This window comes from Caretta caretta, chromosome 6 (genome assembly GCF_965140235.1).
Source record: "Caretta caretta isolate rCarCar2 chromosome 6, rCarCar1.hap1, whole genome shotgun sequence".
Lineage (NCBI taxonomy): Eukaryota > Metazoa > Chordata > Testudines > Cheloniidae > Caretta > Caretta caretta.
The window spans coordinates 110,869,012-110,895,169 of record NC_134211.1 but is presented as its reverse complement, the minus strand read 5'-3'; the positions used below and the strand labels follow the sequence as shown (position 1 = coordinate 110,895,169).

At 39.4% G+C, this 26,158-nt stretch overlaps 1 protein-coding gene across 6 annotated transcripts in view; it reads right to left on the bottom strand.

Moving 5' to 3' along the window:
- Positions 1 to 680: 680 nt before the first annotated feature.
- Positions 681 to 26,158, bottom strand: part of TRAF3 (TNF receptor associated factor 3) — an 88,915-nt gene continuing 63,437 nt past the window's right edge. For 5 of the 6 annotated variants that reach the window (XM_048853909.2, XM_048853911.2, XM_048853910.2 and 2 more), the window contains 3 exons: positions 21,477 to 21,617; positions 9,802 to 9,976; positions 681 to 8,408 (listed from right to left, as the gene is read on the bottom strand). In XM_048853909.2, the coding sequence (XP_048709866.1) occupies positions 7,837 to 8,408; positions 9,802 to 9,976; positions 21,477 to 21,617 (888 nt within the window). In that variant the 3' untranslated portion in view covers positions 681 to 7,836. The remainder of the gene's footprint in view (positions 8,409 to 9,801; positions 9,977 to 21,476; positions 21,618 to 26,158) is intronic. The other variant, XM_048853913.2, reaches the window with a different exon arrangement.

The window sequence follows — 26,158 nt, the reverse complement described above, 5'->3', positions numbered from 1 at the left end:
ATGAGGGGAACGGAGAAATCTGGAGGTCAGGAGATAGAAAGAGAAAGAGAAGGAGGATAGAAGGAGAAAGAGCTAATTGCAGTTTGAGAAGTTTGCATGGTTGACAAAAAAAAAACATGCTTTACCCCTCACTGTTGGTAATCACAATAATTCCCTTTATCATTCAACTGAAACTCAAATGTAAATGAACAACAACATAACTTGCATGATTTTGAGAGTGCATGTAACTTTGTGTAGACTATCTAAATGTGTTACAATATTTCCAACATGCCTGTAGGGGGTCTCTCTGCTTTTCTTTTGGTTTCAACTTTAGAACTCAAAAAATGCAGTAACTTTATTGGAGGAAAAATAATTTACAGTTTTTGGAAATTCAAGCCACACTCTCTCCCTTCAGTATTCTCCTGGGGAGGCAGTTTCATATGAATGCATGAAAACCCATCTTAATTGCTTCTACTCTACTGGTGACAATGCCGTTGTTTTGATGTCAGACTGAACACTAATTTCCTACTTTATTTTACTTATGACTCATCAGGTGGAAGTTAGTATGTTATAAAAATCCAAAGCAAAGGATCTTGTGGGAGAAGAAGGTAAATGTTGTAACAATAATGTGATACAGGTCTATTAGCTATATGTATGCATGGAGCCCTAAGTAGTCATCATATAAATGAATACAAAGAAGGTGAAAGGTTACATTTTTACTCTGTAAGTAAGCTCAAGCCATTCAAATTCCAATACACCATCTCGTTTTAAAAAAATACGATTTCCTACTTAGATTTATTTTTCCTTTAATAACAGATAGTTTAGCATTTCATAGTTTTGCATTCTACACTCTTATACACACTGTCCTTGTATTAGCATTAAAACACAAAAGACATAGCAAGACCTCCAAACACAAATAAATACCAAAAAACACAGTATACAACAAACTGAAGTACAACATCGAATAATGCTATTGGAAAATTAAGACATGTTGCTTCATTATTATTATTATTATTATTATTATTAACAACATGGTTATTGCTGAGCAATAAATTATACATTTTTAAAGTCTGTCCCCACCCCCCGCCCCCTTAAAAAAAAAGTACGAATACCACTGGTTACCAGATCACTTGCACTGTATCCTTACAGCTATTGATAATTAAGACAGGCAGAATATACACAATCAAATGAGGTTGGCCTTCTTTGGTCTTTGTTTTTGGATTGTAAAACTGAACATAACAGGTGTACCATTCACTGAAGAGTATGAGATAAAATGTAAATTACACAAGTTTTATAAACATTAATTTGTACACTATTCTTGATTACTCATGTATTTTCCACAGATATTTCTTAAGAGAATTTCTTGGAAATGTCAGCTTTTAGCTTTTCTAATTTGTATGTTGTTTCGTGTGTTTTAAAGGTTATCCTACTTGTCTGAGAGGAATGGACCTACCTACAACCCATCGCTTCTGAATGGGATATTAACATCCCCTAATCACTAATAAATTATTGGAGTTTTATATCTCATAAGAAATCCTGAACTTTATTCCCCTATAAAACTGAAAAGTTATATAACCCCTAACACAACAGCTACAAGGAAAATAAATGTGTGGATCATATGGTGCATCAGCAATGATAGAAGCCTGAACTTTTCCATTCCACAAGTGCAGATTATACAACTCGCTGCCAGTGAGACAGGTCATAGTTGGAAAATGTATCCTTTCAAAAATGAGCTATAACTGAATTTAAAGCTCAGAACACTCTATGCAGGAGAATGACCTTTACGTATGGCAATGCTGGTTTATCTCAGTAACCCTTAGACAGAGTCAAATTTTCTCACTGCGCATCCCACTGCTAGCAATGGTGCGAGTGGACACTGGCATTGCTAAGAAGTTAAAAAGTCCTCGTGGAACTGGCAACCAAATTAACAGTTTAGTTCCAAAGGACCAAAAGGTAAAAAAAACACCACGAACAACAAACCCTTGCTTAAGTGGGTTGATGAACCAAAACCACAGAGTTGGAATCCAGATCTGAATTTACATAAATCCTGGGATATTGGATCAGGTGTAGCTCTGTGAAATTTAGATGTTATTTGAACCCTAAGGAACTAATCCTAACTTGGAGAAACCGTGGCCTAATATAGACACTAAGATCATGAGATGGAAGACAAACGCTACAGTCTTGCCAATAAATTAGAAGAGAAATAGGATTAAACAGATCCCTTGTGTGCTGTCTCTCTTAACTCTAACAGAATTTAAGGGATGCCTCTGAATTTGCACCCAAAATTTCTCCTTGACCTTCCTCCATTTGCCACTGTCTTGAGACTCAGATTAAAAGGCAGGAAGTAACAGTGAAACCCTCAATTTCGTTGCTCAGCTAAACTGATTGAGAAAGGGTCACAGTAAAGGTTGACATAACCAAAATAAATCCACTTAAACGGTTTTTGGTCCCCCTGCCTACTTGAGCCCTTAAAATCTATTCCCCAAAATGAGGGCACCATAAAAAGAACAATTGAAAAGTACTGTGTTTGGTGACACGTGGGCTGTCACGTGCATGCCCCCAAATCATGACAGCTCGTATGTTTAATTCTAGCCCTTACAGTCTTGACTGTGGGTCTTTAAAATAAGTCACTTTGTTTTTCAGTTTCTTTAAGGGATAAACACATGAAAAGGTGAGGTCCAGTGGTCTGAACATAGTACTAGGAGACAGGAACCTCTAATCTAATCTTGGCTCCAACACAAGTTCCTTTTGTGGCTCTGGGCAAAGTCATTCAACCTCTCTAACTCAGTTTTCCTGTCTATAATACGTGAATGCTTCTTGTGAGGATTAGTTCTTGTTTGTAAAATACTTTGTAAATGAAAAGCACTATGTATTATACAGTAAGCACTAAGAATCATGATCAAATAGACCAAAGTCCAGGGTAGATTTTTTTTTTTGAAGTTTCCATGATTTCTAGGTCAACAGAAGTTGAGAGGTATTGATTGAAGTAAACCGCAGGAATCCCAGGAAGAGGTGGGCAGAGGACTAGCTGTTTTTCCATGTTCTTACCTTCACGAATAAAAAATAAACAATCTTTTGCCCCACCTCTTCCGTCTGAGCTGCCCAGCACCAACTATTTCTTTTTTAAAAAAAAACCCTGAATCTCCTGATTAGCTGAGTGAAAGGAAGGGTGTGTGAACTAGACGCCACTCCCTGGAGCATCCATATAAAGTTTTCAGAAGGATCCAGCAAGCTACCCACTTCCCACGAGACAAAGCAGATTTTGTGTGCAGTGTGCTGAGTCTTCATACCTGGAGTGTGGGAATCCAGGGCTTGCTACTATCCATGAGTCTCCCTTAACAGCAGCAAAAAATATTTGCACCAGTCGACCAAGACTGATTTGGGGGCTGGGGTTATTTTGACCACTTCTATATGGTCAAACAATTCTTTGCCTGATGACAAACCCGGAATATATATAACATTGTAACAGTGAAAACTAAGATACTAGGTTTGTAACTAAAATTCATTAGCTAAGATTATTTTTCTCCCTCCACCTATTAATATATTTGCATAGTTAAACATCAAGGCATCAAGACTGCAGTAACATTTGATATAGTCAGGAGGTGCAGAATACTTCTCTATCATTGCCTACAGGCTTTTCTGTCTTGCACCACAGAGCACCAATGTTATTAGAAACTGCATTGTTGGTGAAATGCCTATTCAGCATGATGGACTATAGTTAACAAATAGGTGGGTTTTAAACTCAGTCGCAACATGCCATAACCAGGGCAAGTTGGTAGCAACTTGAGCAGTACAATCGTACCCTAACATTCATGGGTTCAGTATTTTAAAACTACAACACACACAGATCTCCATTACCTTGCATTTGAGAGATTCATCAGGCACATTTCATATCTTCAACTTTCCTTTTCCAAATTGGAAAACCAATTTGGAAGAGGAATTAAACTGCATTTTATCTTTCTTTCTTTTTTTTTTTTTAAAAAGATAACTAGCATGTTACCCATTACATTTCATTATCACTGAAGTTAAGCTACCCTTTTCTGTTTTCCTATTGCACATTCTCTTTGAGAAGAACAAATTTACAGTAAAAGGCTGAAATCAACATTGCATATAAAAAGTCAGCAGTTGACTTAAGTTGTGAAGGCGTACATGTAGACAACAGCTAAACAAGATCCCTTTAAGATCAACGGAGAAGTAATGCAAACGCGGTCATGTATAAGGATCACAGATTGGTCTTTAAACGCTGAAATAGTTTCATCCTGTTTGGAATGAGACTTTTTTTTTAAAACAACAAATGCATGCATACTGTATGTATAGCATACAACAGCCAATTTCTGGTAGACTTAAATCTTTTTGCTAAATTCTGTTGATGGTAATGATTAGCACTGTAACTCAAATACCATGGACCCTCCACTGCGTTCATGCAACTCTACTGAGGCTCATGGGTTTCAAAGGTGTGATCTGTGGGCAGAATATAGCCCTATGAGTCATTTTTATAGATAGTCCCCAGAAAAGTTCTGAAATATCTGGGAGGAAAAAAAACCTGAATGTTCAGGGGAAAAAAATGTTTAATAAATTTACCAGACTCACAGGGCAGTAAAGCACAAGGAATCTTTGCCCAAAATTTGAATGCCATTCCATGACCTTATTTCTCTAAGTTCTACATACTTTCACTGCTGGGAAGCTGAGGGAACCCACTTGCATATACAGCAAAAATCTCTCAGTCCAGGGATATCTGGCGAGTTCTGCAGATATGGGGATACTGTAATTGATGTACTCCACAGCAGGATATAGTTAAATTTTGCAGAATTAAGGGGAGCAAACTGGAAATTCTGTGGCAGCTTCACATCATTTTTAAAAATGAAAATACAGTTAGTATCAGCTTCCATGTTGATTATCTTGATATTAAAATCAATGCCAAAAGATTTTTGTATTGACAATACATTACTGCATTACAGAAGCTGTCAGAATGAAGCTGGAGGTTTTGGCAGCTGGGACTTCTGGCATCTGAGTAAGCATGGAATGAAGTTTGGAGAACTATGGATTAAATTCATTAGTTGATGTTTCTGGTAAAATAACCAGCAAACAATTATTGTTGACATTTAAATTTTCATCAAGAGGTTTCAGAGTTAACATCATACTGAAATGAATTGGTGATTCAGACATCCTAGAATTATTATAAGCTGTATGCAGACTTAAGAAGATTACACTATAAATTTACACTTGTTCTTATTTCATTTTTTGTTTACGATCTTGAATTCAGGAGCATAATTCTGCTGCAAGACCTGGAGTCTGTAACTAGAAAATTGCAAAACACACAGGGGCCTGATTATAATACAACTCTCACCTAAATCAGTCTCAGAGTCAAACAGGATAGAAACTGTTCTTATGTGACCACACATTTTCATTTAAATTTCACAATACATATATTAGCAATGGGAGCAGAGCCCTTTGGACATTTCCACTTGGGAATCCTGTTTTCAGTAAAATTCTGTGATGCACATACACAAAAGCTCAGCTGCCTACATTCATGACTATTAGAATGGTATGCAAGTTGAGTGAACCTTTGATCTAAAGCATAAGTGATGGGTTTACTTAGGCTGCCTGCATAAAACTGCAAGTGCCATATAGATCTTCTGCAGGAAGTCCTCCTTCTGTGCCACAAGTAAAACATTAGCACATGCCTCCTTACAATAGCCTGCACCTGTTGTCACCTATGTACCATAAAAGGAATATAGTACCTAGACAGTAGAAGGCAAGAACAGGAAGACTGATTGCTATGGAATGTTTTGGATGCCAAGAAGCAGGCAGTATTCTAGCAGGTGCCTGGAAAACCCATGAAGACCACTTAGCATGCACTGTATATTTGTAACAGGAAAGTACTTCTTGCAGGCACAGTTTGTGAAGGCACAGCCATAAAAGACAATGGCAACAGAGACAAGCTGAACTACAAAGGCATGAATTCAACTGAGCCCTAGGTAAATATTGTGTCTACTCCCCCAAAAGTGGAAAACTGAATGGGTACAACCCTGACAGTCAAGAGGACCAGCACAATTCCTTCTCATATGCACAAAGGTGTACTAATTTGCTTCTCACATTAGTTCTAAGCAGCACTCAGATTTTAAAGTAGCACCCAGATGACTGGTATATAGTTAAGCTATGCCACTGGACTCTCTACTTCCAGACTAACAAGCAGAAGTAGATAAACGCAGTGGGTTGCAATCAGCATGTTTCAGGGCTGGGAAATGCTTGCTGCTGAAGTTCAGGCAGTGATAACAAAGAAACCTGTGTATTTCCCGGTTAGGATGTTTGTCAGTCTGCCGTGAACAGACAACAATTAGCGTATACATTAATATCCATTCAGAATTCTCAGATTAGTCAATTTAAAGTGCTGCCACCTTCCATACACAGGATTGGGAGGAAGCATGATTTCTTCCTTCATGTTAGCCTAGGGGCACTGTCAAAGTCCAAGCTCCATAGGAGCAGTGTGCATACAAATTTGGGACCTGAACATGATGGATTCCATAGAAGCTCTCGCAGCCAAACCTGGACTTTGGCTTCTATTCTGCATGTTGCAAATTATCTAAGGGCTCTGAAGACAAGGCTACACATTTTGCCTGAAGTCCAGTTAAAACCACCATTTCGGGTATTATAATTAATCTAAATACAAAGCTATGGTTTATAAGCAGCACATCACATTTAAGGCACATGTATGCATGCAAGCCACCATCATCTTTCCGTTGCTTTCTGATCATATATCCTTAATAAGATGCAATGATCGTTAGTATAGAATGAACTTAGAGGATCATGACTGGCTGTTTTTCTGCACTAATCCTCTTCCCCCACACTGAAAATATTAGGTGTTGCACATTTATGCTGTCAGCAATATATATAGCTTGATTGGAAAGCATGAGGCAGAACTTTAAAAGCGTACAGGATTCCGTTTAGAACTCCAAAGTTCAACAAATGCCCTATTTTAGGGTGAAAACAATTATAAATCTGATAATGATGCACAGCATCCATGAGTGATTTTTCCTTAATTTTGAAATAGTGTCATTAACTACGACATATATTGTAGGTTTACATTTCTAAAGAGAAATAACATCAATAGTTGAATAATTTCTTTTTTTATCACAAGTGATAACCAGTGTTTGATATCTTCTATTTTTCTTCCAAGAAATATCAGTCTATCAACTGCTTTAAAATAAAATGTTTTCTGTAACAATTATTAATATAACTTTAAATAAAAATATGATTCTGATTTAGATACTTTCAAGAAGACCTGGATATTTTTCCAAGGTCTTCTGACAAAGTAATTATTAAAACAGAGACCAGATGAGGCCTTAAAAAGACAATATACTGTATTTCAGACACGATTGCACTTAGTTTTTCAAAGTAATTATATCATAGTTGCAACATTACTTCATCATTTCTTCTTTTACTTAACATGCTGACAGTTTCCAGCTAATCCACATGTGAACTTTTTTGTATTCTAGTCTAAATGAAGAAAAGTCAGGTAATTTATTCAGCACATACTTTACATGTCTTTTCACCTCCAATTGACTAGATGGATAAGTTAAATAAAAAAGCCTCTCCGACTGTAATAATTATCCTCATGAGGGATTAATAATTCTTCAGAGTTTAAGTGTTATGAGTTCTATTAGAAAATATACCATGGTATGATTTCTGAATGTGTTGCTACTTTCGCCATTGGACCCTAAGAAGTTATGCCTTCAAACTCTTCCTTCTGTTCCACAAGGTGGTCCTTTGTGCTTTAGGACCTCTGATTGAAGACAAACTGATAGAAAACCCCCAAATGGAGTTGTCTTCTGTTTAATCTGCCTCCCCATTTGTGTGTCAGGGGTCTGGTAGATCCGAAGTATCCACTATGACTTTAATAAAAATAGTATCATCTTTAATATACGTTCCATTTTCTAGAACTGTTTGAGCCACAAAGACTGGGCAGCCAGATGCAATGTTCATTTCTCCAGTAGGCTTCTTGAAACTACTGCTGTTTGGGTCTGGCTTGAAAGCATCTCCTAAGTGACGTCGAGAAGGTCCCTGATCCATTAGCATCAGAGTCACTTTCTGTTTAAATGGCCAAGGAAGTAAGGCATCATATTCTCCACGCATTATGACGAAAAACAATGACAAGTGCGTCCCTTTTCCCATGCCATCTCCATTAAGGTAAACTCTGGCACACATCTTATAGCCAAAGTATCCAGTATAAAAAGGCTGGCTGTATAAGGACAGAGTCTTCCCCATGACAGCCTCTTGTTTCCGACGTTTATAATCTCGAATTTTCCAAATTAATACTCCATTGTAACTGGCCGTTTCTAACACTTGGAATCGGAGGTCCATGTCAGCCAACCGAATATCATGAACACTCAGCATTTGATCGTGTCTACTTAGCTGCGTCTCTAGTACGGCTAGTAGAAAATGGAGAGGGGGTTTGTGAGAAGAAAAGAATAATTTAACTTTTTTAAAAAAAATATAGAGAATTAATAATCAATAGCACAAAATAAATAAGTCTCACAATACTATAATAGTATGGGGTAAAACAGTATAAAGTTAAGAATCAACTGACATTTAGCCACATACAATAATTTCCACTGCCAGCAAGCAGTGATATTAATTGGAAGCGATATTTTACTGTATTATAGAGGAAGTTGGGAACTGCACTACACTTGATAGAAATGTCAAGCACTCAAAACATCCAGCATAAATATTGTTCATATCACAATGCGATACAGCCAAAGCTAAAAAACAAAATCTGACATTTTTGCCTAATCAGCCGTTTACCAAGGGTCTGATAATATTAACTGTAGATTTATCACTGTGGAAACCTTTGAAAATGATGACTGAACTCGTGATTCCATTTAAATGTAGAAGAACCTTGGGTTGTTTCAGAATCTTCATCTTTGCCTGATCCTTCATCAGGGATCAGCAGCAAATGTATTATGAGTAAAAGCTGAAAATTCAAGCTATGTCCTATTATGGATAAACAGTTTTCTGCATTACATGGTACTAAGTACTCCCTCCTCCCCAAGGTTTTGTTGTTTGTTCATTTTTTAATGTGTCCTTTCTTCCCCTCTCATGGAACATAATAGTCATCACTATTCCTTTGTATTTTACACTCTGGCAACGATAACAAAAATAGGCAGTATGGATTAGTAGAGGTACTTACATGAGGGAGTTTTTTGCTAAAATTATCTTTACATAGTAATTTGTCTTTGAACCAAACAATATTGCCTGAACCCTTAAGAATGGTCTACACTGTACTGCTAACTTGTGGTTTTCATCACCTTGTTCAATGTGTGAGGCAATGACCTTATTATTCAAATAGATCTCACTGTTTTCTTTACATCAAACATTCCTCTGTACTAGACATAAAAGACTGTACACTGACATCTGGAAGCATATTTTCAAGTGAATAAAAATAACTGATCTGTTCACTGGGACAATATTACCCCAGAAAGACTTGTCAATACACTGAAAATATTTTATTAAGAAGCTACTGGAATCTATTAGCTTTCTAAGACCAGCTGAGGAAATATTTGCAATTAACTTTCAGTGTAATCAATACTATGTTCAAGAGAACAAAGTAAGATAGGAAAGAAGTCTAAGGTATAGCTAGGAGGGAAAGTGTCATGTCATTAACAAAAAGATTACACACCTAATTTCCTTTTCAAGAAACTGAAGGATCAGCGTTACCAATGTTTTCAAAGGAAAATCACAAAGGGAGTTACATTCAAAATAGCTCATTTGGCTTTTTTACAGTAGCTGCTGGGCAATACTTTACTTCATTGTGCTTACACTCACCTGTATTTCGAGCTCCTTGTCCTGCAGTTTTATCAACACTTTCCAGTTCACTCACTCTATTCTGGAGGGACTCCACACTGCTCTTCATGATGTCTGCCTCCTCCCAATTCTGTCGGAAGGGGCGGATCTCTTTATCCAGTTCTTTCAATTTCTCTGCTTGATTGTCTATCACTCGCTTTATGAAACAGTAAAATTTAGTTAAAAGAAAACACAACTACCAGGAAAAGCTGGAAATAATGAAGGTTATACAACAATTGTGGTCTGTGACAAAAACCATTTAAAATAAACTCACATCACTTAAATGAACCTTAGTGGTAGCATAATCTAGAGAAACAAGGACGGGACTAAAATAGGAACAGTTTTACTACTGGCTCTGCCCCACTGATCTTCTGGGTAGCTTTGGTTATGACACAACCTCTCAGTTTCCACCAAGCGTGAACAGAGATAACTAATTCACCAGGGTGTTGTGACAAATGAATGTCTGAACAGCACTTTGAAATGAGAAAGTCCTCTGGATGTGCTATTATTATTTTTAGAGCACTGTCAGGATCTCCAGTAAAAATAAGATTTAGGAAAAAGTTAGAAAATTAGTATTTTGGTCTTTGATTACAGAAGCTTGCTTCAATATAAGGTCTTATAATGAAGATTTTATTCATTGTTGAGTTTAATTTGGGTGGGATTTTCAAAAGCATCTAAGTGATTTAAGAGCCAAAAGTCAGTAAAACTCATGCTTCTGGTCACTCAAGCACCCTTTGCTCCTAAATTTAAACAGGCCATGAATCCTGAAGGTGCTCCTTGGTTCAGATTTTTACAGTTATTCATAATTTTAAAAAGCCATGAGGTTTTTGTTCAAGAGAAGTGCAGAAAATCTTCTCATCTCTCAAGCAGGCACACTCATCTCATTTCTCAATACTCTATTTTAATAAAAAAATTAAGCAAGGAAAGAAGAGCACACCCACCAGATTGCTTCAAATCTAATACAAAAAATATGGAATGTTTTATACTGTCACGGCTAATTTAGAACAGCAGGAATTTTAGCCAGAACCATGTATTCAATTATAGAGTTCAAATGATACTGAAAGTATTTGAAACAAGAAACTGCTTTGGCTACCAGCTACAGTTAAATTCCAGATCTGACTTGACGGTTTCATATAATCTATCAGAGTTTATTAAACATCCCCAGCAAATTTCAAAACGTTTCACTTCTACTTTTTTTTTTTTTTTTTTTTGCACTTTAAATATAAAGACAAGTTCAGTTTATTTTTGTGTCTACCTTCTGGGCAGATAACCAAGCATTCAATGTTCTTTGTGGTGATAACCTTAATGTCCCACACTTCATTCACTTCCCTTTTTGGAAGTTTATTTTAACCACTCAGTTTCAATACATACTGGAAATCTGTAATGATTAAATGAATGCTTCAAATTTGACAGTCAGCTAGTAGAATTATTATATTCTATAGGTGTGTTTTATCCTGCTATAGCTAAGAAATACTAAGCTATGTAGTACGTTTCAAGAATAACCGTAACTTTTTTTTTTTACACTGATGCTTCAAAATAAGTATGTATTAATCTTGAAATGATGACTATGTGAAGCAAAGCTCTGTACTAAATCAAATGTGTGGATTTGTGCTCCCATCAAATAGATTAATGTTACTGTGCGTAGTGATACTAATCATAAACTACAAATACAAAAAAAATTATTTCACCCTCTCTTCTGGGGCAAAAGACCACAGAGGGGAATAAAACAGAGAACAGCCTTGAGATGTATCTGTAAAAGGGAGCACACCATGAGATGACCTAACCCAATTGTATAAGAGGATATCAACAAACAGACCAGGAGTTCACAGATTCAGAAGCACACACAAATTTAAAGTATACCCATAAGTTGACTCTTGACTTGTATTCATGGCACTAGAGTTAGACTGCAAGCTCACTGGGGCAGCGGCCATCTTTTTGTTGTATGTTGTACAGTGCCTCACACAATGGGGCCCTGATCTCTGACTGGCACCAATAGGCACAATACAAAGAAAAATAATTTTCAGATGAACCAGGAAGTGCCACTATGGGAAAAATACAGAAAAAAGTATAGGCAAGGTTTTTCCTGGGAACAATGGTGCCAATATGGGAGAAAATGATCCAACTATTGCTTTTTGGGGAACAACTTTTTCTCTACCAAGCCATATTTAATATGCTATTCTTGACCACAATGCATCCAAGTTTACAAAGAGAGTTTTGTTTATTGCCAGAGTGTGTTATATTTTATCCCTCACAATTGTTCAGGATAATTCCAAATACAGTACATGGAAATAGGTCTGTAATCTATTGAAAAGGAGGCTCTGGGATCTTTTGCCTCTCCCCCTGCAGACAGGCAGAGGATTTTCACACTGGGAATACTGACAAACTAAACCTGAATTTAATGCAGCAGTGGAGAATTGTATTTTCTCTAATTATGTCATTAGTCAGCATGCAGATGTCTCACATTGTACTCAAAAATTTTCAAGCAGATATGAATTTTCTATATATGACTTTCTATTTCAACCACTAACTTCTCCAAATTATTAGCACACACAGCTCTATGTCTTCATTAAGCCACACATGCCTTTTCTGAATACTGAAGTTGATGATTTTTAATTTTCTGTAGGTAGATCATTTGTTATAGATATTTTATCCATTTATAAAAATCTTATACATTATTTCTGGACCAGTCCTGGCTACTAAAACTAAGCATCCTTCAGAACTTAAACAGTAGGACTCCAAAAGGATCTTAACAGATTTCATGAAGGAGGAAAGAGACATGTTTTCAGTCAGACAAGGTGGGTGAGGTAATATCTTTTATTGGACCAACTTCGGCTGGCAAGAGAGAGAAGCTTTCAAGCTACACAGAGCTCTTCCTCTGGTCTGGGAACCGTCCTTACTGAGAGTGTCACAGCTAACTACAAGGTCCAACAGATTGTTTAGCATAAGTAATTAGCACATATTCTGAGGGACCATTCAAGGTGAAATGGTGTGTTAACACCCCGGTAATTACAGGACAAAAAGTGGGATTAGTGGGTTACGGACTGTTGTAATAAGCCATAAATCCAGCGTCTGTATTAAGACCATGATTTTTAGTGTCTAGCAAAGTTCTGAATTTAAGCTCCCAGTCAATCATATCAAGGAGCAATAATTGGTTCCTTCATGGTAATTCTTCTTTTCCTTCTCAGTTCTACCATACTATGCTAAAAGATACTACAGCAATTCCCTCATAGAAGAAAGGTGTAAATCAATAAAGTAGTGCCTGTGTACTGAACAACTAGGATCCATCGTTACTGCTCAAAGTGAATAACTTCTTCTTCTTCAAGAAGTGTCCCGATGGGTGCTCCACTGTAGGTGAATCCCGAGCAGTATTCCCGATGGAAGGCTGCGGTTTTGGAGTCGAGACTGTTATAGATAACAATACTGTGGAGCCGAAGATACCATTGGAAGCTAAGTCTCTAGTAATTGCATATTGTTCTGCCACAGTATGGAGGAAATGCCCAAGTCACTGCCTGGCAGATTTCTGGGATGGGAACATTCTTAAGGAAGGTGATAGAGGTGAAAACCGATCTCACAGAATGTGTATGGATTCCGGATGGAGGTATCGAATTGCAAGCACGATAGCAAGAATTAATACAGTATGAGACCCATTTGGAAAGTCTCAGTGATATCACTGCACCTTTTGACCTGTCCACAATTGAGAGGAAGAGCTCAATAGATTTCTTGAAGGCCTTTGTCCTGTCCAAATAAAAGGCCAAGGCTCTTCTAATATCACGCGTATACAGGAGAGCCTACCTGTTGTCACGGTGAGGCTTTGGGTAAAATGTGGGAAGGTGAATGAACTGGTTCACGTGGAAAGAGGAGGTAAACTTGGGGAGGAACTTTGGGTGCGGCCTCAGCTTGACATTGTCTTTAGAACCCTGCGCGGAAACAAAATTTGTATGTGCAAATACAAATACGGTCTGCGGATATCCACATCCACGGATGCAGATATCCACAGACTTCCAGGGCTCTAGTTATCTTTAAAGAAAATTGTGACGTGGCGGTATGCCATTAATGCCGCTATTTGCGCTGTTCTCTGTGACGGTTACCAGGAACGCTGTCTTAATTGATAGATGCGGAGGAGAACAAGTGATCACAGGTTCAAAGGGCTGTCTAGTTAGGCTCTTTAGATTTTGATTTAGGTCCCATGTGGGGTGCCTGGTTTATGGGAATAGGTTTCCTATGCCATTGAGAAATCTGTGTCACTGGATGGGCGAAAATGAAGGATCCATCTATATGTTGGCGGCAGGCTGGTGGCGGGTCTCGTCTGTCTCTGTCTTGAGGTAGCTTAGAGATAGCCCCATCCTCTTGAGGCCTAGTATGTAGTCCAGCACAAAGGGGAGGGAGGAAGATACTGGGATGATTTATTTGGAATTACACCAAACCTGGAATTTCCCCCCATTTTTGTAGGTAAGTGCGGCAGGTAGCTGACTTTCTCCCGCGTAATAACACTTCTTGCACCTTTTTACAGCAGCAATTGTGCGTGTGTTGGAATCATGACGAAGCCAAGACTTGAGCCACAGAAACCGTAGGCTGGGACGGAGGATTTGTCCATCGTTCTGTGAGAGGAGGTAAGGAGTGGGCTGAAGAGGGATTGGTGGACATATTGTTAGCTGTGCCAGGTATTGGTACCACATCTGTCTCAGCCAGGTGGGAGCAATCAGTATAACTTTTGCTTTTACTCTCTATTTTTTAAACAAGATTTTCAGCATCAGAGGAAATGGAGGAAAAGTGTATAGAAGGTCTCTGAGCCATGGGAGAAGAAGAGCGTCTCCTAAGGAGTGTTTTCCGAGACCGGGCTTGGAGCAATAGAGTGGGAATTTCCTGTTCAGGTAAGTGGCAATCAAGTCTACTGTTGGGGTTCCCTAGTGATGAAATATGCAGTGGAGTACTGTTGGGTTCATTTCCCACTTGTGGTCATGTGAGAACTTGCAGCTGAGACTATCTGCTGTTATATTTTGTACTCCTGACAGGTAAGTGGCTGAAATGACAATATTGTGATAAATCCACCAATTCCATAGCTTTAGTGTTTCCATGAACAGGGAGGATGATCTGGTGCCCCCTTGTTGATTTATATATATAAAACATGCACGCTATGTTGTCTGTCATGATTTTCATGTAAGTGTCCTTTATCAGTGGAAGAAAGTGTGCATGAGCATTTCTGACCGCTCTTAGTTCTAAGAGGTTGATATGGAGAGTCCATTCAATGGGGGACCATTTGCTCTGAAGCTTGTGGTTGTTCAGATGGACTATCTATTATGGATGTGTCCACTGTCAAAAGCAATGTTGCATTTGTGGGCTGGCTTGAACTGTCTCTATGAGAGTGGTCAGGGTGTGAAATCTGTGTCACAGGAGGAATGCTCTCGCTTGTACTGCATCAAGATTGGTCCCTACAAACGCCAACCGCTGTACTGGAATCAAGATCAATCTTTTGCATAGATTTGCAAACCCAATTGTGTGAATATATCCACGATCCTATAGGTGGCCCATAGGACGCTGAAGGAGCGGGCTCTGAGGGGACAGTTGTCCAAGTAAGGGTAAATCACGATCCCCACGGTGCATAGATGAGCCGCTACTACAGAAAGGACCTTGGAGAATACTCTAGGTGTGGATGAGAGGCCGAAGGGAAGTACTCTGTACTGGTAATGGTCCTGACCAAGGGTAAACCTGAGGAATCGTCTATGGATGGCTGGATCAATATATGGAAGTAGGTGTCCTAGAGGTCGAGGGTCAAGAACCAGTCTTCCTGCTCTAGAGATGGAATAATTACTGCAAGTGTGACCATCTTGAATTTTTATGCCTTTAGGTAACTAGTTTAGTGTTCTTAGATCTAGTATGGCTCTCCAACCTCCTTTTCTTTTGGGAATTAGGAAATATTGGAAATAAAAGCCTTTGTCTCTGAAGCATACAGGAATTGGTTCTATGACTCCTAAGCATAGTAGGTGATCTATTTCCTCTCTTTACAGTCTCGTGAAAAAGGTCCCTGAAGAGGGATGGTGAGGGAGGGTGGTGACGTGGATAGAGTAACCTTGGAAATGATCTCCAAGACCCATCTGTTGGAAGTTAGTATTCCCAGTGTTGGAGGAAAAGAGCGAGGTGACATCAAAAGGGATGTGAAAGCTTGGTAGGCTGCAGCTGAAGTTGTGGGGAGTGGTCTCTAAGGCCCTCAACCAAGGCATTCAAACTGGTGTTTTGAGGTCTAGGGCTGAGATGCTAAGGATTGAGTGGTGATGGTTTATGTCTTTGAATCCTAGGCTTCTATATCGCTGTGGCTCATAGTAACGCTGTGGTGGCAGGTATTGGGGCGGTCAGGATCTATAGGATGATGGAGGACTGAATTTCTATTTCTGTCCTGGTGTGTAGATCCCTAGTGAGCACAGTGTGGCCTAGAGTCCTTAAGAGTATGGAGTGAGGCATTGGTCTAGTCTTTAAAACGTTTGGAGCCCACAAAAGGGAGGTCCTCGACCATCATTTGTACCTCTTTCGGCAGTCCTGAGAGCGTAATCACGACGCCCATCACATCGCCACCACCGTCGATACCAAGAGGACTGCTGTTTCCGCAGCATCTAGTGTGGTCTGGAGCACTGTTCTTGTTACTAACTGACCCTCATGTATGATTGCTTGAAAAACTGTTTCCATTGTGCTTCTAGCAAATGGTCAATAAATGTATTAAGCTTAGCATAGTTGATGTGGTTGTACTTCCCCATTAAGGCTTGATAATTTGCAATCCTGAATGGCAAAGTTGCTGAGGAGTATCCCTTCCTACCAAATAAATCAACTCTTTTCCAGTCTCTGTCATAATGAGTGGATTTAGTATGATGCTGTTGGCCATGGGAATTCACAATATCCACAATGATGGAGTTAGGTGGAGGGTGTGAAAAAAGGAATTCTGCATCCTTGGAGGACACACAGCACTTTTTATTAGCCCTTTTACATGTTTGTGCGGTAGAGGTTGGCATTTGGCAAATGACCTTTGCAGGATCTAGAAGTGCCTCATTGACTGGGAGGGCAAGTCTTCAGGAGGAAAAGGAGGTGTGCAGTATATCCACTAACTTATAGTGGGTATCTTTCACTTCCACCAGCGGAATCTTGCTGGAGGATTCTCTGCTCCTTGAAGTCTTTAAACCAGGATTTGAGGACTTCAATAGCTCAGACATAGGTGAGAGGTTTATCGCAGAAGTGGGCGGGTGAGATTCTGTGGCCTGCGTTGTGCAGGAGGTCGGACTAGATGATCATAATGGTCCCTTCTGACCTTAATATCTATGAATCTGTAGTGTGTCTACCACTCTTTTTGTGGGATCTTGAAATAGTTTAAAATTATCCACCATGGATGGTGGAGGAGGCATCACCACCTCGTTTGGGGAGAAGGAGGAGATATTCATTGGTGGTGTAACCTCCTCCTCTAGCCTGGCCTCTTGCTCCTCAAAAGTTTCTTGAGGTTCTGGGGCTCTAGATACAGAAGCTGAAGAAGACAGTCTTATCAATTCTTGGTAGGAAACACCAAATGTCCAAGAAGTAGGATGCCTGTGGGCTGCCCATGGGTCCCAGTATGGCCACTGGGGTGATGGAAAGGGCATGGGTGGTGGTTCCCAGGGGCAGCCATACCAGGAGAATTGAGGCTCAGAACAAGGGTATAATGGGGAGTGCCCTGGTTGATGCAGAGATGGCCCACAGTGTGAAGGCTGTGAGAGGATATCACCTTGGTCACTATCTGAATCCTCGCTGTATAGCGGCGGAGTAGACAAGGAGACTGGAATTGAACACCCCATCACTGGTGGTGACTGCAGGGATCAAGATGGGCTTGCTACCAGGGCCCTGAGACCAAGCAGCAGGGACTCTGGAGTCTCAGCCACCATGACATCACTAGAAAAAGGAAACTCCCATGGCACCGCAGTGTGATTCGTACTGACAGGGCTCATCTGTGTTGACTCACTGGTGCCGACTTGCTGGTACAGAGAAAATTGGTAGAGATCTTGAGCGAGATGATCGGCCCAGCAGGGGTTATTTGAAAGTAGTTGGCACCGTAGGTTTTTCCACTTTAGTACCATCGTCACAGAGATGGTATGGTCTTTGCTCTTGCCTTTGACTGGCAATACTGCTGCTTCAGAGCCTGTGCCCTTTAGGTCTTTAGGCTTATAGGCAGTGTCTGCACCAAAGGACCCATCTGACCTATGGTACCGTGTTTCAGAGCTGTTTGTGCCACCAGTGCAGAGGTGACCAATCATGCCATGGATCTCCTCTGGCTGGTCAAGAGCTCAGTTTGAAGGCTTGCAGCCCTCTTTCTGGAGACTTTGCGAGGGTAGTCAGAAGATTTCCTCCTCGTCTCTCTCTCAGAAGTTGAAGAGTCCGGGGACGACCTTTACCATGGAGGAGATTCAGGACTGGGGTCAGATGTCAATTTAAGAGCACCGTCCATGAGGAGGGGTTTCAACTTTAATTCCCAGTTCTTTTGGGATATAACCTTCAATTGTTGGCAGAAGGTGCACTTCTACGGAATGTGAGCCTTTCTGAGGCTCCGAACGCCGCAATAGTGTCCATCTGTAACTGGTACTGCTCCCTACAGGAGAGGCATTGCTTAAACACAGGAGAACTGGGCATGCCCCTTACTGAGGGCAATTCCCAGACAGGGGAAAAAGGGGGAAAACAGGGATAAGGAAATTTTATTTTTTTTAATGGGGGCGGGGGGGAGGAGGGGGAAGAGAACCTAACAGAAACCCAAAAAGCTAAGGAAAAAAAAATGGAAACTCTAGTAGGAGCTAGAAAAGTGAACTCAAACTCTGAGGAAAGAGAAAGTGGACTGCTATGTGCTCTGTCTCTGACCATGGGCGGTTGAGAAGGAACCGAGGACAGTTCGCCCCTCCAGCACGAGTTAGCCTTGAGGCAGAGCACGAGGGAGTGAGAGTGCATGTATGGGCCAAACAAACACTGCTATCTAAAATCTGTGACCAAAGGTGCAGGGACGCAGACACACCTACAGTGGAACACCCATATGGACACTACTGGAAGTAGTTTAAAGTTCTAGAAAGACTTGGCTTTTCTAGAGCATTACCATCCATTGATAATGGAGATTTAAAACACAGGCTGCTTCCATGAAATGGTGGCTGAGAAAATAGTTTGTGACTCCTTTGCAAGCTGATGAAACCGAATCAAAGAAAGTATTAAAATTTACCTTGGAGAACAGTACAGAGAAAATTAGACTGAACCAAAAGGTCCTAAGTGCTGAGATTCCTGCCAGCACCCAGATGCCTTTTGATGCTTTTATGCTCAGAAGAACTGTTAAGAATGCTGTTGCCAAAGTGACTTGCAGAGCAGACAACAATACCAACTGTAATCAATGAAACACAGCTGTTCCCAATACCAAGGAAGGTTGAATGGCAACTAATACTGATATCATACTGAAAGTTATCAGTACACGTAGGACTCAAATGCTGAACAATTAATGCCTGTCCAAACACAGATTGCATAGTACTACACTATAAGTATTTGTGGCTTTGGTACTTCAATGGCTGCTCAACACAGTCTGGAAGAATAGCTCACAACAGGTAATTAACGCTTTTAGCTCCTATTGGATGACAGAGACTGGCCAAAGAATTCATAAGAAATCAAACTAGGATATATTCATAGACTGCCCTTGCAGATTTGATGGAGACCAGGATTTCAGCACGTGGGAGAAATCAGACTGAAGTAACATTAAGCCACTATTTGACTTGGAATAATGAAGGCGATAGGACAAGTAAAGCGAGGTGTGGGGGGGGGAGGGGGGAGAACTCTTCAATCTCCCTCTACCTCCAAAGAGCCATCTATTTGATTTGGATTAAAATGGATTTCTTTAAAACACAAACCCCTTCTAAACAGAACCAGACCAGTGCCATGGCTTGAGCAAGTTTGAAAAATTACAATAAGTTGCCAAGACCTCATTAAACATTGCTATACCTTTTCCTATATTTCCTTTCCCATCCTTACCCATTAAGAGAGAACTGCATGTAAAAAGACTTTCACTTTCAAGATAACCTACCTCATGCTAGAGCAGTGGTTCTCAAACTTTTGTATTGGTGACCCCTTTCACAGAACAAGCCTCTGAATGCAACCTCCCCCCCCATAAATTAAAAACACTTTTTTTATATTTAGCATGATTATAAATGCTGAAGGTGAAGCGGGGCTTGGGGTGGAGGCTGACAGCGCACAACCCCCCCATGTAATAATCTCATGATCCTCTGAGGGGTCCCGACTCCCGTTTGAGAACCACTGTGCTACAGTCATGCAGCAGTGAATACAGAGGCACACATACATTTAAAGCACACCAATAAGTCGATTCTTCACATTTATTCACGGCACTAGAGTTAGATTGCAAGCTTGTTGGGGGCAAGCATCGTATTTTTGTTATATGTTTTTACAGCGCTTTGCACAATGGGGTCCTGATCTCTGACTGGGGTCCGTAGACACAATACAAAGAAATACAATAATAATTTTCCAATGCACCAGGAAATGCCAAGATAGGAAAAATACAGAAAAAGTATGCCACTACCCTGAATTACTTCCACAGTGTTGGAATGCAATATTGCAAGCATGCCACCATATCTTTGGCCACCACCTAAGCAGAGACAGGCAGCATCACTACTTGAACAGGAGAGGCCAAGATACAGGTGTTGTGGGAGGTAGTGCTGATGTTTCAAATAGACGGGACATCTAGATGGTACTGAAGCAATGTCCCCAGCATAGTGGTTTAGGGACACTGTCCTGTTGGACATGCCAACTTTTGGAAGAGACATAAAACTGAACCCCCGTGATATTCTTGTTTGGGTATTTACATTCTGCCTACAATACCTACATTTCTCTTGGAACATCAACTGGATATGACACTTATCTACATTCTTTTGAAAACTGATATATACTACTGGAGTGTGCAGTTAAAGCTGCTATGTTCCACTCTAGAGATGGATGTGTCAGAATGTTGTTTGCAACAGTGCCTTTATACAATAGCTTATAAAGGGATCCTTGGGGGTGAAAAAGGTACTATTTTCTCTGAAAGAATCATGGACGAAGTCACAAGATATATGAGAGAAAAACATCTACTCAAACGCAGTGCACAGACTTGCGCTGACTGTATAGGGGTGAATTTCACCCATAATGAATATCTTCTTAAGTACCAGTAAGGAGAAAGGAAATACAGAGTGAGCATAGGACAGTTTAAAGGGATTTAACTGGCCTTGCTTCAAGTTTGGCAGTGGTCTGTTAAGCAGATTTTTGATTTACATAGCAGCAAAAAGTAATTAAATTCTTAGGATTACAATTGCTTCTCTGACCAAGTGTTATTTAGCTTTAAACTATTCTTTTTAAAAATTAGGCTTTTCATGCAATACAGTTTTTTTTGAAGTGGAGTAGTCAATTTAACGTTTTAGTGAAAACTTTTAAAACCCATCAAGAGATTTACATATGAAAAACCAGCTACTGAGCAGGAAAAAAGGTATATTTCAAAACTTTATTTTATAATATTGTAAATGCCTCCTTTTGAGTGAAACTTTTTTTTTTAATTAGAACACCTCACTTTGCAAGCGTAAAGGCACAGAACAGAAGCTACTGTAATTGTTGTTTTAATGGGGAGAGTCTAAAATTCTTACCTGTAAATGAAGTATTTTAGATTCATTATTCCGCAGCATTTCCTTCTGTCTTTCAATTTCTATTTCAAAGCTACAAATCTGATTATGTAAAGTTTGTATACTCTTGTTCTTTTCCAAACTTTCATTCTGGAGCATGGCCACCTGGAAAAAATTCTACAATTACTCCTGCCAAAACTTGTGAAAAATACCTACAACTTCATTTTTTAAAACTGTCCTAGAGATTTCCCCTTAAGCTCAGAAGAGAGATCCTAGCAAAATCTCTCTCTATGGCTAAAATACTACCAGGAAAATCTGAAGTTTCTAATAATTTTTTCCCCACTCCCACAGTGTTGTACTGATACAACCTGGCCTAATAAATGAGAAAAGGCGATATGCAAAAGCAGCAATAAATCTTACTTCTAAACACAACTGTTTATGTGGGTCACTATTTAATAGGTCAGCGTCCAGGCTTACGCCTCACTCCTCGACATGGAGGTGGTTAGACATACAGAGGAAGCAACCTATTTAGTTCCAGATTGGGGTTGGCGATGCTAATATTGCTTAAAGAGAAATGCCAAAGAAAAGTAGCACTGAAAAGGCCTATTTAGGAAGGAGGAAGATTAGTAAATTCTACTCTCTCAATCTAAGTTCTAATTTAAATGAGCTCACTAACTATGGTAATTGTGTAGCAATGGATGGTTGTGTACTAAAGAAAGGTGGTCAAAGCAGCTTAACTAATATTACTGTAGATAGAATCTGTTCAGTCCAGAGCAAACCCAAAAGAGTCTACTAGCACCCAAAGAGACAAAGAGGATGCACAGAGTGTTAGTGATGATATTCTTTTTCTGTATGGGCACACCTTTTCATAAATAATATTTGTTTGTGACTGGTTTTCATTTTAAGCCATCAGCCATGTTATTGGAATACTGTGTGGAACATCTATCAGGAGCCACAAGGAGCGTATAAAAGAGTGTAAGCAATCTATTCATCACTCGTTTTGTTGCTTGCATGTGTTACACTTTTACACAATTTCCTTCTGTCAAGAAGTATGCATGAGCTATAGTAGACAGTCAAGGTGGGTGAGGTAAATTCCTGGGACCAACATGGCTACAATTACACTGCATATATTATCTATATGTTATTCAACAGTACAACAAAGTATCTGACATCTAGACAATGTTGGACTCATTACATCTCAGCATTGCTTCTGATAGACAGACAATACAAAACACCATTTTTGATCCAATTAAATAAATGTGGAAGTTCCTCTTTCAGACTAATTATTTTACACCGCATTCAAACAATAAAACTAAAAAACCCCAAGACAACCTCTAGTGCTTCTCAGGTTCAGACACCCTTGACTTAAACCATAAGGTGGCCATGACTCTTGGTGCCCCACCACTTCTGCTGTTTTAAAACCTTGTTTCAGTATTTTCCGCTGATGTCACTTCACTGCCAGGCCCAGAGTCAAGAACTAGATCTTTACAAGGCAAGATAAGAAAAAATGATTTCCATTCCCACAAAATGGAACAGTCGCTGAAGACCCATACAAATTAACAGTGCTCAACAGCACTGAAATCTTAAGGGGACAAGATCCCACCCAAAAGGTATGCATGTTGGAACGAGATCCTGTACCACATTTCTACAAGGACACAAGAAGGCCTAGTAGAAATAAGGCATGAAGCGGATTTTTTCTCCTTACATTACAGAGAGAGAAAACTGCCAGTCACTGAAGGAAAGCATGCCCAGTGTACTGGCGATAGTTTTCAAGAACACTTTAACCATGTGAAAGTTTGCCTTCCACATAAATCAGACCTTCTGGGTAGCTACTCTAATTTGTGCATCCAACTTTTCCTTAATGAATCAGAGTTCTTTACTTAATAGTGACATTTCCATTCCCTTTCTTTCATTATTTCCTCTCCATACTCCCTGATCACAAGCCTGTTGCACTTGTGCTGCTGGTATTATATTTCCATTTTTATGTACGTTACAGATTTTCCCTGTCTTGTACTGAGATTTCCCATACAGTTTACAGGGCCATATCCTGCAGTCCTTAGTCAGACAAACCTCTCATTACACCAAATGTAATCTGAAAGTAACTCATGCATGAACGGAGATAAATAAATATACAGGATTCAAATTTCATTTGGCTTGTGCCTTTTGAATTTGAGTATATCAATTTTAAAATAAGGGAGCACAAAAAGAAACAAACCTATTATCAGTATTTTACGTACTGTACCTGAAATCAAGAATCATGAATTTCCTTCACTTACTAGTCATGTTTCAATGTTACAGTGCACACTATTTTGCTGTCTTGCAAAAGCATTTAATAAATTAAGGTATTATTTTATTATTTCAGAATTCTATTCTGGGAACCCAATTCACGCTCCCAAATAAAAAATGAAAACATTTCTCATTCCTTACAAGATTGGATTAGTTATCTCCACATTTAGATCACATGACACAGCTTTTGTATTTAAGCATACATAGCAGGATTTATTAGAGAAGCTACAAAATTTGAATTGAGTCACGATTCCCAGCATCCAAAAATTCCAGGGTATTCTGATTCAGGCTTCTAGTTTGTCCCACTACAAAGAAAGACTCAGATCATGAAATTCAGATTCCCTACTACCAAACTTTTGATTTAAATTTGTTTAATCTCTTTACTTTTTGTCAACAGCAATATTCACTTACTGAGGTGATCATTTAGCAAATGCTTTGGAAGGGACTATATACAGCAAGCCTGAAGGTTTTCAGTTTGTACACCACTTAGGTGTTCTGTGTCATCAAAGAATCATCCTGAATGGGAGCAGTTAACTTTTTATTTCCTTCCATTCAAATCCAGTTAAGTACAAAGGATGAAATTCTGGCCTCTCTGAACTCAGTGGCTAAACTTCCATTGGCTTCAATGAGGCCAGGATTTCACCTATATTCTTCAGCAGAAGTTCCTTCTCTGCCCTAATGCATTCAGTGCCATGAGTTAGTGTCCTCTCCTTCCAGTTAAAGTAAGTCACAATCCATTTTATTACACCTCTTGACAATAAAATCACTGACACGTGATATGTGGTTAGCTATTCTGGTAACTTGGCACTGTCCTGGGATTTCCAGTGATTCAACTCATTTATTATGTATAGGAAGAAGTTTACAAAGCAGGAAGTGCAAAAAGACAATAGTGATAAGCAATTATGTCCTAAGACTGAAAAAAAATTGCACGGAGGCATTTATTTTCTTACCACTAAAAAAAAAAAAGATACAGAATTGCTCAACCGTTTTTAAATGATACAGCACATATCAGGGCAATTGCAATTCTTTTAAAGTGCAGTATGGAAAATAAGAAAAATATACTGTAAGTCACAGGGAAGAGGCTCTCTTTAATTATGTAAAATAAATTTTATAGCTTGACTCAAATTAGCAAAAAAGGAAATAAGAATATGAACCTGTATTTGTTAAAGCTGAAACATTTACAGCACCTACACTACCACTAAATTATGGGAATTTCTTCCTAGATTTGAAGGTGATGGTAAACTGAGATGATGTTCTCCTCTCCAGTGAAACTAAAATTTACACACAGAAATATACCTGAATCAAAGCACACTAGAATCCTCCTGCGCAAAAGAAATTGTTTTCTAGTTGGGCTCTGAAGAAAAATGCTAGCACAACAGGGAAATTGCTCTCCACATAGTTCAGTGAACTCTGGCAAATAAACTTCTGTAGACTGACTAAAGTCACAGGCTTACATCTCCATTTGCCAGTGGGCTCTCATCTGGATTGCTTTCACCTTTCTCTTACTTTAATATATGCCTTCACATAATTCACTCCCACTCAAAGAAAGGCTAAAGAGGCTCCGGACTTTTCTACTTTTAGGTTTAGGAGAATTTGTTCAGAAACATCGGATTTAAAAAAAAAAAAAAAAAAAAAAAAAGGAGTACTTGTGGCACATTAGAGACTAACAAATTTATTTGAGCATAAGCTTTCGTGAGCTACAGCTCACTTCATTGGATGCATACAGTGGAAAATAAAGTGGGGAGATTTATATACATAGAGAACATGAAATCATGGGTGTTACCATACACACTGTAACGAGAGTGATCATTTAAGGTGAGATATTACCAGCAGGAGAGCGGGGGCGGGGGGGCCTTTTGCAGTGATAATTAAGGTGGGCCATTTCCAGCAGTTGACAAGAACGTCTGAGGAACAGTGGGAGGGTGGAATAAACATGGGGAAATAGTTTTACTTTGTGTAATGACCCATCCACTCCCAGTCTCTATTCAAGCCTAAGTTAATTCTATCCAGTTTGCAAATTAATTCCAATTCAGCAGTCTCTCGTTGGAGTCTGTTTTTGACGTTTTTAGGTCTGTAATCAAGTGACCAAAGAGACTGAAGTGTTCTCCAACTGGTTTTTGGATGTTATAATTCTTGACGTCTGATTTGTGTCCATTTATTCTTTTACGTAGAGACTGTCCATGGCAGAGGGGCATTGCTGGCACATGATGGCATATATCACATTGGTAGATATGAAGGTGAACGAGCCTCTGACAGTGTGGCTGATGTGATTAGGCTCTATGATAGTGACCCCTGAATAGGTATGTGGACACAGCGGTCAATGGGCTTTGTTGCAAGGATAGGTTCCTGGTTAATGGCTCTGTTGTGTGGTTGCTGGTGAGTATTTGCTTCAGGCTGGGGGGCTGTCTGTAAGCAAGGAT